The following is an 18,774-nucleotide window of genomic DNA, read 5'->3' on the forward strand; positions in this document are numbered from 1 at the left end:
TTTTATAGATATGTTTAGTGTTTTATTCTCTTTCAGCATTTTATATTTGTGCTTATGAGCCCCCTAGACGCTGCTGCAGTGTACCGGGGGGCCCTCGGCGGGTGAGCAGCAGCGTATTCTGTTTGAATTGGTTAATCTTTGGTCCCCAGCAATAGAAAAACATAAAAGAATAAAACTAAAACATGAAGCAATAAAGCGAAAACAAAAATAAAATGAGATAAAATAGAGGATGAGGGGACCTCATCTTGCTGCTGCTGCTGCACATGATGCAGCAGCAGAAGCCGCCGCGGCTGCAGCGGCGGCAGCAGCAGGCAATGCGGCATCAGCTGGAGATGTGCTAGAAGCAGCAGCAGCGGCTGCTGCAGCACCAACAACAGCAGCAGCGACAGAACACTCTAGACCACCAGACTCCAGCAGTGAAGTTTCTGTGCTGGCTGATTGCCTGTGGCACCCCGCTGCTGCTGCTGTTGCTGCTGCTGTGGATGTGGGGCCCTCGCTGTTCCTCTCCTGCTTGGAGGCCCCCGAAACGTCCATACACTTCAGAGACAAAGTGCAGCCAATATTGCGCCCACAGCAGCAGCAGCAGCAACAGCAGCAGCAAGAGGAAGAATTGAGGGGACATCCCATGCAGCATCTGCTGCTCAGGGTTCGGGGGACAGTAACACGCCAGCAGTCTTTGGGCCGTCGGCTTTGCTTCATTGATATAATGTCGCAGCATGTAGTAGCAGCAGCAGCAGCAACAAAAGCATCAGCAGCAACAGCAGCAGCAGCAGGAGCAGCAGCAAAAAGAAGAACGGCAGCTGCAGGATCTGCTCCACGAGAAACAGCAACAGCTTCATCATGTGACGAGACCTCAGCAAAAGCAGATGCAGCAGGAGCAACAGCAACAGCAACAACAACAGCAGCAGCAGCAGCAAACTTTCCTGCGACAGTGGCGGCAACAACAACCGCAACGCCAACGGTCCCACCACCGCCAGCAGCAGCAGCAGTAGCAGCAATGGCAGCAACAGCAGCAGCAACCACAGCAGCAGCACCAATAGCAACAGCAGCACCACCAGCAGGAGCAGCAGAGTCAAGTATTTCTCTCTGTTGCAGCGTTTCCTCTCCTGATGTGGGCGGGCTGGATGTACACCGCAGCATTTTGAGGCGGCTTCGCCTCGGGGATTGCGTGGAGGCCGTGGGAGTGCTGGAAAGGAAGAGACACCAACAGGAGCAACAGCAGCAGCAGCTGCAGCAGGGTCAGCAAAAGGAGCAGCAGCAACAGCAGCAGCAGCAGCAGCAGGATCAGCAAAAGGAGCGGCAACTGCAGCAGCTGCAGCAGTTGGCGTTAAAGCTTGTGAGCGTTGAACCCTCAGGAAACCCTAAACCCTAATTCAACCCAAAAACCTAGAGAATTCCTAAACCCTAATCCGAGCCCCAGGTGTCAGCCTAAATGCTAAACCCTAAACCCTGCGCCTTGTGGCAGAACCAACATATTTATTACCTTCTCGGTGCTAAACCCTAAACCCTAACTAAACCCTAAAACCTAACTAAACCCTAAATCATATTCAGGTCCCATGGCGCGGCCCTCTTTTCCGTTTCCATCACCCCGCAGGACGGCTCTGTTTTGCTGCACTGCTTATGCCTTTGCTGCTGCTGCTGTTGTTGCTGCTGCTGCTTGTGGGTTTGCTGCTGCAGCGAGGAGCCGTGACACCGAGTGCTGTCGAGACAGCGCTCCAAGAGGTGACGCGAGTAATTGGTTTTAAGGTTTTAGCGCTTCGGGCCCACAGGCCTGCAGCAGCAGCAGAAGCAGCAGCAGCAGAAGCAGCAGCAGCCGTTGCAGCAGCAGCAGCCTTAGAGAAGGCCCAGCGCATCCCGGTGCTGCACGGCAGACTCCGTGTTGCATTTCCTTCTCTGCAGCCTGTAGCGCCTATTGTAGCAGAACACGAAAGCGCACCAGCAGCAACATCAGCAGCAACATCAGCAGCAACATCAGCAGCAACCGCAGCAGCAGCCGCGGGGGAGCTTTCCAGGGTATGTAAGATGTATCTGCTTGCTGGCAGCTGTGGGCGCGCTGGCTGTCCCCTTTTGCATGTCAGGGACGGGATGCTGAGGAGACAGTTCGACGTGCTGAAGGCACAGAGACAGGTGCAGCGCGTGCAGCAGCAGTTGCAGCAGCTGCAGCAGCAACCGCGACAGCAGCAGCAGCAGCAGCTGCTCCTGCTCCGCGAGCTGCCCCAGCAGCCTCCCTGTGGTCTTCTTGGGGGCACCTTTTCCGCCCTTACACTGCAAGACGACCCCCACAAGCAGCAGCAGCAGCAGCATCCACAGCAACAGCAGCAGCAGCAGCAGCGGGTGTATCCTAGGAGTCTGCGTGGTTTGGTGTTTGCTGAATGGTTGGTGCGTACGTATGGCGTGGAACGGCTGAGAAGAGGAAGCGGAGTTGTTGAGGTGGGGGGAGGGAGAGGAGAATTGGCGTTTGAATTGGCAGTTAAGTACGAAATACCCACTACAATCATCGACCCCAGGTGTACGTACACCCCAAAACACGAAGCTCCACAGACACCCGATGGGTGCACAGAGGAAGTATCAATACAGCAGCAGCAGCAGCAGAGACATGCGCGAGATGTGGATCACGCAACAGCAGCAGACGTAGCAACAGCAGTAGCAGATGCAACAGCAGGAGATGCAGCAACCGCAGCAGCTGCAGCAACAGCAGCAACAGCCTGCTCGCCTGCTGCTGCCATTCCCTTTCCCCGGCAGGGTATAAGCTCCGCAATGAAGAGCAGCAGCAGAAGCTCGTTCGAGTGTCCCCTCCGGCTGAACAAGAGACAGGCTGCGTGGCTGCTGCAGCAGAAGGGGTTGAGGGGCAGAGAAGCAGAAAACTTTTTTAGGGGATCGGTGGAGACGATCCCAGCTTTATTTAATCTTAATCTAATTCGAGATAACAACTACATCCGGCAGAAACTGATGACAGCATCAGCAATCGTTGGCCTTCACCCAGATGAAGCAGCAGGAGATATAGTTGAACTCGGACTCGCATTGCACGCATGCAGGCGCAGCAGCAACAGCAGCAACAACAGCAGCAGCAGCAGCAATAACGGAAACAGCAATGGAAGCACCGGCAACAATAACAGTGACATCTGCAATGTTGGGGATAACAACAAGCCACACACGCAGCAGGGACAGAAACGGCAGCAGCAGCAGCAAGCCGCAGCAGCAGAGCTGCCAGAGTTGGCCCTTGCTGTTGTCCCCTGCTGCGTCTTCTCGGAGATGTTCCCTGATAGGCGAGTGCCTAGTGCTGCAGCAGAAGCAGCAGCAGTCTCTCCATCTGCTGCAGCAGCAGCAGCGGCTGCTGTTGCTGCGTCTGATGTCCCCAGTGCACCAAACCCTTCAGCTGCTGCGGCCGCTATTGCTGCAGTTGCTGCAGCTGCTTCCTCTGCCAATACGCCTGCTGCTGCTCCTTTAGAGGGCTCAGCTGCAAGCTGTGGTGTTTTGCTGCGCCAGCAGAAGGCCCCTGATGCTGCTGCAGCCTGCCCCCCAGGGGGCCCCGCAGGGGGCCCCCCCGTGGGTGCAAACGGGTCTCCTTCGGCTCTTCAGAGCCGGGATCTCTCCGCTGAGGGCCCCCCTCTATGCCCTCTTGCGGACTCCCCTGGGGTATCCCCTGGAGGCCCTCCTGGGGCCCCCTCTGGAGGCTATCCTGGCGGGCCCCCTGGGGGCCCTCCTGGGAACTCCCTTGGATGCCCCCCTGGGGACTCCCTTGGAGGGCCCCCCGGGGCCCCTCTCTTCACTGCAGGTGCAGGGGGGGATGGACATACGGTCGTACGTACGTACGAAGAGCTTTTGCTTTGGCTGCACCTTCGGGACCCGCAGCGGCGGCTGCAGCAGCAAACGCTGCCTATGGTGGGGAAGAACCAGGTTCTCTTTATGCCACCATAAGCATATACAAAAAATTCGCGTATATATACATATATATATATATATATATATATATATATATATATATATATATATATATATATATATATGTGTGTATATATATTATTCATCAAATACATAGAATATATAACACGCATAGAGATACATAAATTCATGTAACATACTAAATATAATTTATATACAGTGCGTGGATCTATCTATATATCTATATATATGTGTAATTCACGATCTGCATGTAATCTACGTCGCATGTGGGGCCGAAACTGTTAAAAAAAACAACAGTAGGGGGGGCCCAGGGGCCTGGGGACATGAGCAGTTTTCAGGGGTCATATCACACGATGCTGCGTCTAAACCCTACTCCGTACGCCAACCGGTACATGTTCTAGGCCGTCCCCAGGGTCTCCTCAGTAAAGCTAGGGTGAAAGACAGAGGTTTAGAGTCAGGGGTCACGGGTTAATATCCCGGCTTCAGCCTAGCGTTTAATGTTCTACGGTTTAGGGTTTAGGCTTCAGAGTGTTTGTACATGTATCTTGAGTCCGCGATTTGCACTAGGGCTTAGGTTATAGGGTCTTTGTATATATTAGGGTTTCCGCTGCAGTGAGCAAAGCAGCAGAGTGTATCAGAAACGAAAAGGAGACGAGTGTTGCAATGGAGAGCTCTTGGGCTTACGGTTTAGGTTTACAAGCGAGCTGAATGCGCCGGTAGGCCTGAAACCCTAAACCCTCGACGCTTTACCCCTGAACGCTTTCCTTGCCAGTTCCCTCAGACCCTAGGCCGTCAACACCTGGCCCCCTAAGGCCCTAAAACCCTAAACCCTCATTTTCCGGACCCCTTATATTCTTTCTAGCAAGACACCAGCTGGTGTTTTGCTCCCCTACCTCCGGGCAAACACTCAGGGAGAATCTGCCGGTACAACAAACCCTAAACCCTAGACCCACTAGTGGGAAGCTTTTAGCGTTTAGGGTTTAGGGTATAGCATTTGGAGTCCAGCAGGTGACCTCCCACATTTGTTGGGCCTGGAGAACTGTCTGGCGCTAATTATATCGCTTTCTGGCCCCTCTCCACTGTCTATGTCTAGGGTTTAGCGTTTATGAGTTATGGTTTATACTTTAGGGTCTAAGGTTCGCTCGAGTCGGCAGCCCCACTTGGGGCCCTCTGCCACAGCTGCACACGTAAGAGAGGGGGCCCCCTGACGCGTATAGATTTATTGGAGGGGCGGCTTCTGTGTATATTTGTTCTTCTGTCTACTTTTATTCTGTTGGTTTTCATCTAGTCCTAACCCTAAACTGTAGACCATAGACCCTAAACCCTTGGTTCTTTTGCGCAGCGAGTACTGGGCAGCCGACAACCCCGAGGCCGCCGGACCCCCAGGATGTAGGTGAGAGGATTCCTTTAGCATTGCTGCTGGGAGTGTAGGGATAAGCATCGCGTTACAAACATACACACAGAAGCAGCAACAGGAGCAGCAGCAGCAACAGCAACAGCAGCAGCAGCTGCCTCTGCAGCAGCCGCTGCAACAGCTGCAGCAGGAACGTGGCCGCGTTGACTGGCGTGGCGGCAGCAGCAGTCGCATCCGTACGACTACAGCAGCATCAGGAGCTGAAGAAGCATCATCATCATCAGCAGCAGCAGCAGCAACAGCAGCAGCAAACAACGACAGCAAGGGCAGAAGCAGCAGCAACCGCAGCGGCATCAGCAACTGCAGCAGCAGCAGAGTTTTCCATGGAATGGAGGACGGATACGACTTTGAGTATGAGTCAGACGGGGGCCCCTGGGGCCCTGAAGAAGAGGCATCTGTCCTCATAGAGAACCTTTACTATGAGGCCCAAGACTGTCTGCAGTCGAAACCCGAGAAGGCAAGACCTAAACCCTAAACCCTAAACATGCACGGAGCTCTAAACCCTGAACATGCGCTGAGCCATAAACCCTAAACCCCCTTTGAACCCTAAACCCTAGTGAGTCGTACATTCAGCTGGGACTCCTTAGACTTCAAACCCTCGAGTTGTTGCCCTTCGTGAACATAGCGGGTTGAGGGTTTAGGGTTTGCGTTGCAGGCCGTGGCGCTGCTTGAGGAGGTGCTGCAGCGGGAGGAGGAAGCTGCTCAGAAGGCTTGGTCTTTTAAGTCTCTCCTCTCCCTTACGCTGCTCTTTCTAAGCGAAGGTACGGACACGCTGCTGCTGCTGCTGCTGCTGCTTCTGCTGCTGCTTTATCCCCAGCTGTTCCAGTTGATGATCCACCGCAAAGGCACCTGACAGCAGAGGACTAAGCTTTCAGTCCGCCCATTGCTGCTGTTGGTGCTGCTGCAGGGAACTTCTTGCGTGCTGCTGCAGACTACCGGCGGCTGCTGCAGCTGCTGCCTGCTGTTGCTGCTGGAGATGCAGCAGCAGCAGTGCAGGCGGTCCTCTCCGCTGCCACCAAACGCGCTGGCATCCGGCAGTACGACGGGCTACCCGACGTTTTTGCTGCTGCACCGCAGCAGCAGCAGCAGCAGGAGCATGGAGATGCGTCTCTTGCTGCGAGGCAGCAAACGCCTGAAGCCCCACAGTCTCTCAGCAAAGGAGCGAGCAGCAGCAAGACCCTTTCTCTGCAGCAAGGCGAACAGCAGCTGGAGGAGCTGATGTTGTCGACGGTTGCTGCCTTGGAATCTCAGGGGCTGAAGGCAAGTCATACCCTAAACCCTAAACCCTAGGCTCACACAGAAGCATCTTTAGTGGCGTAGCGCTTTCCTGGTGGCCTGCTGTTTAGGATTCAGGGCTTGCAGGGTTTACGGATTAGGGTTTAGGGTTTAGAGATTGGGCGGTGCTGCTGTTTGTTCTGAGCAGAGGCTGCGGGCCCACGTCTGCAGTCAATTGCTGCTGCTATATGTACAGCTGGGCGAATGGACGAAGGTGCGGCAGCAAAAAAAAGCCTGCGACTTGGGGTTTAGGGTTTAGGCTTCAGGGTTTAGACGCTCCACATTTTCCTCCCCGCAGGCCGGCCTGGAGTTTCCCGCGGGCCTAAGCCTTATCGGCAAGGGTTTCTGCAGTCTGGCGCTGCTGCTGCTGCTGCTTCTGCTTCTGTTGCTGCTTTCGCTGCTGCTTTTGCTGCTGCTGCTGGGGCCTCCTTGTCCCCTGATGTGCCGGATTGCTTGTAGCGGATTTGTAGTTTAGGGTCTAGGATTTAGGGTTCAGGATGTATGGTGGGGGATTCGGGGGTGCGTGCAGGCGCACGGACTGTTGCCGCGGGTGCACGGGGCAGTCAGAGACGCGTCACTGCCGCTGCATCAGCAGCTCGAGGCAGCAGCAGCAGAAGTACTCTGCTGTACATACACAGGACACTGGAAACAGCTGCAGCATCTGCTGCCGCACGCGCTGCAGCTTGCTGCTGCCTCCTTAGACCCCAGAAGCGCAGCAGCAGTCCGCGAGTGTGGGGCACGGCTGCTGCTCGAGCTGTACATACACCCCGATCTCCAGCTAAAGCAGCAGCAACAGCAGCAGCAACAGGAACAGCAGGAGCAACAGCAGCAACAGCAGCAGCAGCAACCCTGGGCTGACATTCATGCGCATCTCATGGCGGCATTTCGTCACCACCAAGAAGTCGGCGACACGCGGTGACCTCCAAACCCTAAACCCTAAACACCAAAGCCGAGCGCAGTGTTGAGCTGGGCGTTCACTAAGCCTTTACGTCCCCGGGGCCGTTACAGTGCTGTCTCTTCTCCCTCGCAGAGCTTTGCAGCTGCCAGCGGTTTGGGCTTAGGGTTTGGGGCTTAGGGCTTTGCGGGCGTGCAGGGCGGCAGCTGCTGCGCTGCGCCGTGCGGTCCTTGCTGCTCCCTTGGCGGCTTCTTCCGTTGACCCGTTCAGCACGAGAGAAGGGAAGGCCCTGCAGGTCTGCTGCTGCTGCTGCTGCTGTCGCTGTTGCTGCTGGTATTGTTGCTGGTAGCTTCTCGGCGTCAGTACCTCCTGTGCGCCCTTTTCTGCTGCCGCTTGTACCCGGTGTGCTGAACCCACGCTGCTGCTGCTGCTGCCCTGCTGCTACTGTTTTTGCTGCTGCAGAGCAATCCAGAAGTGCAATGTGCGGAGGCTTTGCGGGCAGCGTTTGAGGCTAACGATGTTGCAGGTGTTGAGAAGGTGCGCCTCCGGCCGCAAACACTAAACCCTAAACCCTTGGTCCTACGCTCTGCATTACTGGCAGCTGCACCCGCACCCTCTTCGTGTAGAAGCAGACCTCAGTGCCAGTTGAAGTTTAGGGTTAGAGGTTTAGGGTTTAGGGTTTGGGGTTTAGAGTCTATCGGTGTATGTGCAGCATCTGCAGCTGCTCGGCGCTACGGACCCCTTTGCTTTGCACTGCAGCAAGGCCCTGCTGCAGGCTGTCAGGTGGGTCTCTACGGCCGAATGGAGATTCAGGGTTTAGCGTTTAGGGTTTATGGTGCACGGTGTGACTTCCAGGGGTAGTGGGTACGGTGTAGGGTAGGGGTAGGGAGAGGATGGGGTTTAGGGATAGGCTTTAGGGGGAGCGTTAGCGTTCGGGGTTTGGATTAGGGTTCAGGCTTATGGTTTAGGTGGTTCTACACCTGCAGGTTGAGGCGGCTGCAAGCCATCGCTGGCTGCTACTCTGCCTTCCCGCTGCAGCGGCTGCAGCAAGCATTGCGGCTTTCAGAAGAAGACACCCGGCAGCTGCTGCTGCAGGTACACCCTGGTACTGCTTCTGCTGCTGCTGCTGCTTCTATTGCAGGTGCTCCGCATATGCTGCTGCTGCTTCTGTTGCTGCGTCCTCCTCCCTCACTGTTGCCGTGTCTGCCATCCCTTTGCTGCCGATTCCACTTTGAAAGGCAGCAGCAGCAGCTGCGGCAGCTGCAGCGAACAGCAGCAGCAGCACAGCAGCCTGTTTTTCCATTTCTGTCCGTAGCTGCTTCTACTAGTTATGTTTAGGGGGCACTGTATGTCTGACTTTTGCGTTCCTCTTTGGGGTGTATGTACACTGCACAGGTCATTCAGCAAGACCAGCTTCCCGCCCTCATTGATGATGAAGCGAAAATGTTGCGCGTGCGCTGCCCCTGATGATGCTGCTAATGTTGCTGCTGCTGCTGTTTGTACTGCTTGCTGCTGCTGCGGCTGTTGGTCTTGGTTGCTGCTAGTGCTGCTGCTGGTGTCGCTGCTGTTGGTTTTGGTGTTGCTGCTCTTGGTGTTACTGCCGTTGTTTGTGCTGCTATATATATATTTGGGCTCCTGGTGTTGCTGCTGCTCGTGTTGCTGTTGTTGGTGTGCCGGCTGTATGCGTAGTATGCTGTGTGGAGTTGTCTAATGATTCGGTGTTGTTTGCGTATTTATTTGGGGTGTACGCACAGCTGCGACTGCCAGAAGAAGAAGAAGCTGCAAATGTTGCTGGGCTGCTGCATCGCTGGTGCTGCAGCGTTCGTCAGTTGTCTGCGCATATAGAGCAAACTCTCCCCCACACAATGGAAGAACAGCCCCACAAATAACATTATCTTATCCGAAGAACAAAGTGCTGCTGCAGCTGATGCAGCAGCTGGGGTAGCACTTTGTTCGCGGCTGTTGCATTGCTGCAGTCCCCCTGCAGCATTACCTGCTACAGAGTTTCTTTAACACCAAATGCAGCAGCGGTGCTGCAACGCCAGCAGCTGCTGGGCTGCTGCAGCGCCAGCTTCTGGAGAAACAGCTGTTGCAGGGCCGCCGCTGCAGCTGAGCAGTGGTTATAGGAATTCTTTTGAGAGTCGCTGTGTGGCGGTATCTCTGTCTCTGCTTTTAAATGCGGTCATAAGGAGTTGTTTAGATTTGTTGGGTGGTGGAACCGCTGCTGCTGCTGCAGCAGCTTCTGCTGCAGCTACTGAGTAGCTGCCGTTAAATGACTGCTGCTGCAAGAACTGCTGCTGTAACTGCTTGATGGCTGCTGCTGCGGCTGCTGCAACTGTAGTCACTTCAGAACTAGCTGCAGCAAATACAGCCTCTGTGGTTCCAGTTGCTCGTCTGCCGCTATTTGCTCTATTCTGCTAAGTAAAACAAAGAACGCCTCCAGGGGCTGACAGCCCTCAGTACTTAATGATAGACCTAGCTGGTACAAAGGCTACAGGCAGCACCACCGGCGGTAGTAGCAGCAGCTGCTGCTGCTGCTGGTATCACTGGTGCTGCTGCTGCTGCTGCTAATTCTTGTGTGAGCAGCAGCTGCGCGAAGTAGTCAGCTGTTGTTGCTGTTCGTGTTCTTTCTACCGGTCCTGCTGCCAATTCTTGCGTGCGCAGCACCAAAAAATAGTTGCCTGCTGCTGCACGCGTCCTTGCTCCAGCTGCTGCTCGTGTTACTGCTGGCCTACTGCTAATTCTTGCGTGACCAGCAGCAAGAAATAGTGAAGTAACCATGCAGGCGGAACTCCTGAGGTGTCTGTGCACCCCAGAGTGGTTACTCTTATCCGAGACAAACAAACAGTCAAAGTGAAAAGTTTTGGGCTGCGCGGGAAAGCTGGGGTGTACAGATACCTCAGGATCCTCGCCTCCTCTTGTTGCTGCTGCAGCAAGTGCTGCCGCAAATAGTGCAGCAACAGCGAAGACTGCCGCTGCAGCAACAGCTGCAGCCGAAGCCGCAGCAGCATAACAGCTTAGCGGACCGGGGGAGAAGCAGCAGCAGCCACAGTAACTGCAAGCTTACGAAGTGGAGCAGCAACAGAAAACAGGCTTGAGAAGCAATTCAGAGGAGAAGCCGCAGTCAAGGCAACCGACCTGCTGCTGCTGCTGCTGGTTCTACACAAGTACGCGAGGGGCTCCTTGCCGCCGCTGTTGCTGCTGCTGCAGTTGCTGCTGTTGTTGCTCCAGCTGCTGCAGCCTTGAGAGAGCTGCTGCTAGACGTCCTTGCAGAGCTTCTTGTTGGTCATTAGCCTTCTTGAGCTCTTGTGCTGCAGTGGCAAGCTGCCGGATGAGCTGCTCCTGCTGCTTTTGCTGCTTTTGCTGCTGTTGCTTTTGCTGCTGCTGCTGCTGCTTGTAACGGAGCTGCTGCTGTCGCAGTCGCCTTCGGTAGTCCTCTAGTCTCATGCAGGTGTCTCTGCTGCTGGCTTCATCACGAAGAGAAATGCTCTGAAGGTCTGCCTCTATGACGTCTAAACACCGGGTGCACTGCACCTGCTGCTGCTGCTGCAGCTGCTGTTGCTGCACAGGCTGGTCCACCTGCGCCGACGGCAGTTGTTGTTGCTGCTGCTGGTGCGCAGGATGCTGCTGCGGCGTAGCCTGATGTGGTTTCCCGGGTGTCTTGGCCTGGTGCTGCTGCTCCTGCTGCTGCTGCAGAGCGTGCTGCTGCGCTGCATGCAGCAGCAGCTGCCGCCAAGGGCGGCGGCAGGCAGAGCGCTGCACCGCCCGACAGAAGTGTTTGAGGACAATGCCTGCGTACAGCTGCCGGTGCTGCATTAATTGCTGCACTCGCGGGGGCCGTGTCTCTTGCTGCTTCCTGTACTTCTGCTGCTGCACTTGCTGCTTGTGCTGCTTGTAAAGAAGCTGAAGCTCCTTACTGATGCGGTGCTCTCTATGGGGAGGCATATTCGGTTGTTCTGCTGCTTTCAGTCCAGAGGGAGTGGCAGCAGCAGCAGGTGGTGCTCTAACAGCAACAGTCGCTGCTGCTGCTGCTGCAGGAACTGCTGCGTCCGATGAAGCTGCAGTGGTTGACTCTGTTGCGGCAACAGCACCAGCAGAAGCAGCTGATTCTGCTTCGGCCGCAGGTGAAAGGGTCCCATCTGCATCTTTTGACTGCATTAATGCGCTATGCTCCATGTGCTGCTGCTGCGGCTGATGCTGCTGCGGCTGATGCTGCTGCTGGAGCTGCAGCTGCTGCAGTTGCTGCTGATTGCGGCCGCGAATACCTTCTGAAGAGTGCGCCAGAACAGGAAGCACCTGAGCAGCAACTATATGCTGTAGAGGCTGTTGTTTCTGGATCTGCTTCTGCTGCTGCTGCATCTGCTGCTCCTGCTGCTTGTCGAAGTGCTTTTCCTTTGGACGATGCATCTCCTGCGCGTGGAGCCGCTGCTGAGTGTTGAGACTGCCCCTACGGCTGGAGCCAGCAGCGTGTCCGCAGGCTGTTGTTGCTGCTGCTACTGTTTTCATGCTTGCTGCGGTCCTACCGCTGCTGCAGGTGCTGCTGCTGCAGCAACTGGTGCTGCGGCTCCGTTGTGCTGAAGCCGTCAGAGCACGGGGGCATGTTGTTTGACAGCCCCTTGCAGCAGCCGGCTTCGGCTGAGCCCCCCAGCTGCTGCAACGCGCCGAAGCAGGAGAAGAAGAACTAGCAGAAGAAGCGGCAGAAGAAGCAGAAGCAATACAGGAAGCAGCAGCAGCTGCGCTTCCCTTGGGGCCCCACCCGCTAAAACGGAGTCGTGTTGCAATGCCCGCGCAGTGCTGTGCTGCAGGCCTGCCTGGAGTTGCTTCATCTGCTGTATCTGCTGCTGCATCTGCTGCTGCTGGTGCTGGTGGTGCTGCTGGAAGGCGCCTGCCGTAGCCGCGTCCTGCTGGGGCAGGCGCAGCAACAGGGGAAGCGCTGTCTCCCGCTGCCGCCGCCGCAAGAGCAGCAGCAGCGGCAGATGCAGCAGTAGCAGCAACAGGGACCCCAGTCCGGTCAGCAAGGGCCTCAAACCCTGCATCAGGCAGTCGCCCGCGCAGGCGATTGGCTTTTGGGCTGCAGCATCTGGGGCCGCTCCAGCCGTCACTCAGTGCAGCACAGGCACGTCGCTGCTGCGGCTGCTGCTGCTGCTGTCGTGGGTTCTGTTGTTGCGGTTGGTTCACACCCACCCACGAATGCCGCGATCCAACTGTGTTGCTGCAGGTGCTGGCAACACTATCATTACAGTAGTTGCTGCTGCCGCCGCTACTGCTGCTGATGTTCGGGTTGCTGTACCGGCGGCGTGTACCTCGCGGTGTCAGTGGCTCCGCGAGAGCAACAGCAACGGCGCCAGCAGCATTGGTTTCTGGACAGCAGTTAAGCCCGTTGCCTTCTTGCAATCCAAGCAGAGCCCCTCTGCGGTGAAGAGAACAAAACGAAAGGGAAGCAGAGCTGCTGCTCGCATGCGACGGGTGCACTCCCAATGGGGCCCCTTCATGGAGCCCGCCTGGGAGCTCCAAGGTGCCTTTAGGGGGCCCTCCGAGGGACTCCCCCGGGGGCTCCTTTAAGATCTTCTTAAGCAGACGGGCCCCGTTGGGTGTTTGCTGTCGGGATGTCGGTGCATCTGAGCAACTATGCAGGCTGCATGTATACAGCGCTGCGCTCGCCGCCCTGGATACAGTGTAGCCTGCCGCTGCTGCTGCTGCTGCTGTGGCTGCTGCAGCCGTTGCTGCTGCTGCTGCTGCTGCATCTGCTCCTGCTGTCCCTGCTGCTTGCGTCGCAACGCGGGAGAGGGGGTGGGGCCTCGAGTGGATGCAGTGGGACTCCATGGGAAGCGCGCATGCCGCCAGGATTCCTGAACTGCCCCTGATGCATCTGCTGCTGATGCCTCTGTTGTCGCCGCTGTTGCATTTGCTGCTGCTGCTGCTGCTGCTGTTGCATCTGCTGCTGCTGCTGCTGTTCCGCCTGCTGCCTTCGGCGCGGCCGCAGCCCTTCTTGCGCTGAATGACAAGCAGGTGGGGTCGTTGCATTGGAAGCACTTCGAACTCCCGATGCCCATCCATGTCGCTCTGAGCAGCAGCGCAGTTGTTGTTGCAGGTGTTCCTGCGGCACGCGGGCTGTCGCAGCCTGAACACCCCAAGGTCTCCTGCGGAGGCGGCGCGCTAGATGCGAGCAAATGGTGTAGACAGGCCGCAGATAAAGGCTAGCTGGAGCCTTCGGCTAGCCAGCTAGCCTGAGAGAGTCTCTGAGGCGCTGCTTGCGTGTCATGGGCATCCGCAGGAGAAGGATGCGGAGCTATTCAGCGAAGTTTGAATGTTCAAGACAAAACAGAACAACTAAATACTCAAGTTAGGAGTCTAAGGTTTAGGGTTTAGGGAGCAGCAGACAGCAGACACCGGTCAGATGCAATGGGGCTGCTTCTGTCGGCTGCGCCGGAGCCGATGCGCTTGCGGGAGGTGAAGAAGTCCCCCGTTGGAACGGAAAAAACATAAAACAAATAATTACAGAAAAAGCAAAGGGCGTTTTAGGCAAGAAGATCACGGAGCAGCCGCTCGCCGCCTCAGAAGGAGGTGAGCTTGGGCGGGCCCTAGTGGGCCCCCGCTACAGGACGCTGGGGCCCCCAAAATCAGTAAACGATGGCGCACAGAGTAGGCAGTTGAGCCGCAAATACACCTACAAAGAAAGCGAGTTGTTTTTTAGGGATTTTGGCTTACCGTTTCCGGAAACGCCTTATTGTCCCGTGGGTAAGTGGTATCTCAACAGAAACCACCAAAACCTGACGTCTCCGTTACGAGAGTCGTCAGTCTTATCCGAGGACAGTTGTGAGCTCCCCTAAAGCGAAAAAAAACTTAGGATAATACTTCGCAAGAAGCTGTTGGTGCAGCATTCTCTGCGTCTCGTCGGACTGTGTATTCCTACCTGCGTATAGGCTGGCCGCTGAGGACCAGGTAAGTTTTCAACAATTGTAGCGTGCTCTGCCTACAGATAACACAGCAGCATGCACTCGACCTTGGCATGCTGCCTCCAAGTGAATACAAACGTCCCGTAAGTGTATATAGAGGTCGAGCAGGCAGTAAAGGAAGCTTCGTTGAAACTTCCTGCAACGAGAGTCCTCATTTTTGTTCGAGGGCAGCAGTAAGTTGCAACGGAGTTGAAATACTTGAGATAATATATTCGAAAAAGCAACTGGCTTCCTTTCCAGTCACCAGGCTGCCTAGAGGTGGTGACCCAAGGTCACCGAGCCGTGGGAGAGCCGGCTGTTTGGCGCGAGTTGCAGTGCACCCTGCATGCGCAACTCATGCTGCAAGGTAACTTCACATGCATGTACAACCAAGCCATAGTGCTGCTCGGATTAACAATATAGACGATGGTTCACCACATACTTGGCCCTCAGTGCCAGCGTGCACGCAAGTAAGAGTACACCGACCAACTGCACACAAACATGCTTCATCTCCCGGCCCCAAGACCTTCATTCGCTGGGCCCAGGTCTCCAGCGGATTGGAGTGGGGGTATTCCGCCCTTTTGAAACCATCAGCTTGAGTATTTTGACACGATGGCAGCTTGCGACGGTCTGCAAACCAGATCGGGGACCATTGTTACATATTTTGGCCGAACAGAAGCGCGCTGTCCGAGTACATAAGCATCCAACAAGTGCTGTTTATACCAACGCCTAGTCCCTATTGATTAGACCAAAGAAATCGTAGTTATCCTGCCGCTTCAGTTCTGTAGGTTCGTTTACATGCCAAGATAGCGTGCAAATGTATTCTGATTTTCGTGTGCTGACTTGGTCTCTTGCCTTGTGCCTCTCGACAGAGTGTATTGTGGGCAAACACACGCCGGCAATGTCAAGTGATGAAAAAACTGCTGAACCCTGCAGGCGGTCAAGCACTTAGTCGGGGTGTCGAGCAAGGTTGTCTCAGCGCCATTTAAGCTCCTTGCAGCCTAGGCGCATGCGCCATTTCGAAATGGCGCATGTGCCATTTCCCTTTTCGTTTCCTCCATCACTGGATCGTGAGCAGGCTCTCTAGTTACTGGCTAATCTTTGGCTTCTTAAAGAAGTTTGCATGTCTACATACCGATTTCCGGTTGCCGTTTTCGTGGTCCTCTGGACAAATTGTGGTGCTGCGAGTGAGCTCGGTGAGCTGCGCTGGCCGTCCAGTGGGCAGCCATCCCTCCGGAACCTCCTTCTTATTGAGCATACACCAGGAGGATTCGTTCCAGTGCGCCCACTTCAGCTGTTGGGCGCTAACTATGTAGAATTCCCCAGAAGAGTGGTCTCCGCAAGGCCAGTGGGATAGGGTGTATGCATACTTTCGGTGGGTCACTGCTTCATTGGTTTGGCGTCATGCTCGAGAGTGTAGCTCACAATATATGGATGGGATGTCGAAATAACTGCGTTGCCGGTACTTTTGTTCGGTGGAGTGTAAAGTGTCGGTTTGGCGGATGGCTTGATCCCTATACGTCACCCATGAAACCCAAACAGTATGCAGTAGGCATTTACCCTCTTTCTAGTGCGCATTACATGAAAACATACTATGACTGCTGCGCATGTTTATCTTTCTAAGTTAACTTTGTCTGCGCGTCTGACTGCATATCCTTCTTCTGTCTCCGTCTGCTTGCCTGTTGAGCTGCTTCTTCTCCTTGTCCCCACCCCAAAGCCCATCTCAGCCTGTCTGCCTGTCCCTACGTGCCTCCGTCTCTCTATGTGCTTGCCGGCATGATTGTGGAATTAAAGCCAGTAAATTGAAAAAATCACCTAGGTGTATCTACACTCGAGCGCCCTCAACTAGCGTGCTCAGAGCTACTCTGCACCCGGCGCACCCGGCACAGTCTCTTATGGTACCAACTTACGATGCATTTCCTACGCGTTGAAGTGCAGGAAATCCCACTAGAAGTTAAAAGGGCCACTAAAAGTTAATAGCCGCTCTTGCTGCTCGGGGGGCTGCACGGCCAGCTGCTCTGCAGGGGAGTTGGTGCATTCCCAGATTGTTTGATTGCGGTCGTACTTGGGGGGAACGCACATCCTTGAGCGTACGATTCGAGAGTTTTGGGGGGCTGACGGTTTGGTTCGTGAAAATAGTGCATTTGCTCGTCGTTAGTTGGCACTAAGCTGTAGCCGTTTCGGTGTTTCAGTATTCAACACATGCTTCGGGATGCAGCGCTTACAGAAATCTTCTCATGTGCGTTCTAGTCAAGCCTGGGTCACCTTTTGCCGATATTTAGCAGCGAGGCCAAGCATACCAAAGCTATTGGCAGACGATACACTTTGGATTGCAAGCCTTAGAAACATATATCCTTAACGTTTAAATCTAAACCGCCGGCGATCGTCACGCACGTGCCTCCCAGCACTCAGGGGTTTCCTGGGGCTGGTGCAGGGCAAGGGATGAGAGCGGGAGATGTACAAACGAGTATACACTAAAACATACAAAGACGCCACAGCGCCACGTGCAGGCATAGACAGCAGGTGAGGGCGGCAGTATCAGGAGAAGCACCACACGATTTGGAGGCAGGAGAAGTACACCAAAAAAAGTAACTATTGTCGGTTACGGGACACTGCTAACGTCAATATTGAGTGTCGCTTTCTGACGGGTTCACGATAGAGCCAATAATAGCAATCAGGACGCAGCCTTCAGCCTTCCCTTAGTCTTTTCCCTTACCAACGCCATGAATCGCAAACTCCGCGTGGAGCGATTCTCATATCACGAAAAATTGTTACTAAGAAGAAACGCTAAAACCTACACAAAACAAACCGTGGAACATCGATCCCTCAGACAACATAAAGCCCACTACCGAACAGGTGTGGAGCAGGGCAGTTAGATGTCCCCCATTGCGCTGCATATGCAACTGTGAACCTCCTGCCGTCGAATATAGCTACTTACACCTTTGCTCGTGAGCCAATAAGCACGGAAGCAATAACGTTGAATCCCTTGAAAAATTACCGCAGGAAACCAAGTCCGAAACTGTAGGCATCTACCCCTGAACTTCACGCTTTTACACCCGAAATTTGACCTTCCACGACCGAACTGCAGACAGTGAATAAATAAAGCTGGACTCTAGAGCAAAGGTGCCAGCTGTTTCAAGAGAATATCCGCCGCCTCTACAAGAACCAGAGATTCCGAGCATTGCTGAGGATTGTGACATGTTCGCAACTTCATTCGTTTTCACCTAGGCAGCGTCATGCCTGACTTCATGCACATACATTGTAGATTGCAGGGGGTGGGTGTAGAGCGGACCCCTCCATTTACATCTGGACAAAGCAGCTTTCCGTCCGCTGCACAGAGTATTCGATTCGGGAAACATCGCTGTTTCGTTATTTTCCAAGAGCTACTTTTGTCCGCTCACACATCCATAAACATGAAGCTAATTGAAAATGTAAGGTCTCCAGCGACACGTACTCACTACACGGGAACTTGAGCAACGCCCTCGCCAGCATACCATACCATGCTTCTCAGCAGAGCTGTACAGTTGGTGGAGCCAGCCTACTTGCGCCCATTCTGCCTGGTGGCAGCGCCCACCCAATCTCGCAGATACAAGTCTAATCTCCTCGTTGCGTAACCGTTAATCTGTGTCCCACACTGTTCTAGGTTTGGTTACCTAGTGGCCCCAAAGCTCGGTATACCCAAATCACAGCAAGCAACTTTACGGCGCACACTGTAGCATACGGGGAGTCAAAGGTACTCGTGTTCGCCTTCTTATTCCCATTTCATGTGACGCGTAAAATACTCGCAAGACCTCGAAACTATTCGCCAGCGTAGCGGGAGAATGCTGCGACTCCTGCACACGCCATAGAAAGCTACAATCGTGTAAAGCTTGTGTTTGACGCAAAGAATGGGCTGTACCCCCGCCCTGTGCCAAGAGACTGAATTGGACAACGAAGCGAACTGCACCAATTCTATCTCTGCACGTGATCGTCGCGCAGACTGAATTACAGCACGCATCACAAGGGCATGCAGCACACAGGCTTGCAGCCCGGGATCCAACAAAGGAGCGGCACGGCCTATAGACAATAATTGTCAAGAGTCTGTTTCATCTCACGGCTAGCTCCCCAAACGTGATCACCTGCACCAACTTTCCAAACCGCATGCAGCGTTCCTATGCCCCTGTTGCTTCGATGCGGTGCGTACCCATGCCGCCACGCAACGCACCGAATCGCTAGCCCAGCAACATGCGGTCCTCGTAAGAGCCAACCTGCACTAAGCACACCGTTGTCTTAACTGTACAAGCCAACAAGATGCGCATGCTACAGAGAAATGCAGCCATACGGAAACTACTTGTCGCGCGGTACTTGATTGC

The 18,774-nt window shown here is 54.7% G+C and overlaps 2 protein-coding genes across 2 annotated transcripts; one reads left to right on the forward strand and one right to left on the reverse strand.

Annotated features, from left to right (window-relative positions):
* Positions 1-229: 229 nt before the first annotated feature.
* On the forward strand, positions 230-8,954 carry EMH_0068580 (uncharacterized protein; the record flags this gene model as incomplete). Its single annotated transcript, XM_038023115.1, has 12 exons — positions 230-1,336; positions 1,678-3,882; positions 5,367-5,714; positions 5,973-6,078; positions 6,225-6,581; positions 6,741-6,806; positions 7,231-7,507; positions 7,686-7,782; positions 7,950-8,024; positions 8,179-8,270; positions 8,474-8,582; positions 8,883-8,954. The coding sequence occupies 12 exons, from the start codon at positions 230-232 to the stop codon at positions 8,952-8,954; spliced, it is 4,911 nt and encodes a 1,636-aa protein (XP_037878969.1).
* An 874-nt stretch (positions 8,955-9,828) lies between these two features.
* Positions 9,829-13,544, reverse strand: EMH_0068690 (uncharacterized protein; the record flags this gene model as incomplete). The annotated part of the gene is made up of 3 exons (XM_038023116.1): positions 9,829-9,901; positions 10,386-10,474; positions 10,653-13,544. 3 exons carry the CDS (start codon positions 13,542-13,544, stop codon positions 9,829-9,831), a joined length of 3,054 nt encoding a protein of 1,017 aa, XP_037878970.1.
* Between the last annotated feature and the right edge of the window lie 5,230 nt (positions 13,545-18,774).

The sequence above is a fragment of the Eimeria mitis genome, genomic scaffold (assembly GCF_000499745.2).
Source record: "Eimeria mitis Houghton genomic scaffold, Emh_scaff80, whole genome shotgun sequence".
Lineage (NCBI taxonomy): Eukaryota > Apicomplexa > Conoidasida > Eucoccidiorida > Eimeriidae > Eimeria > Eimeria mitis.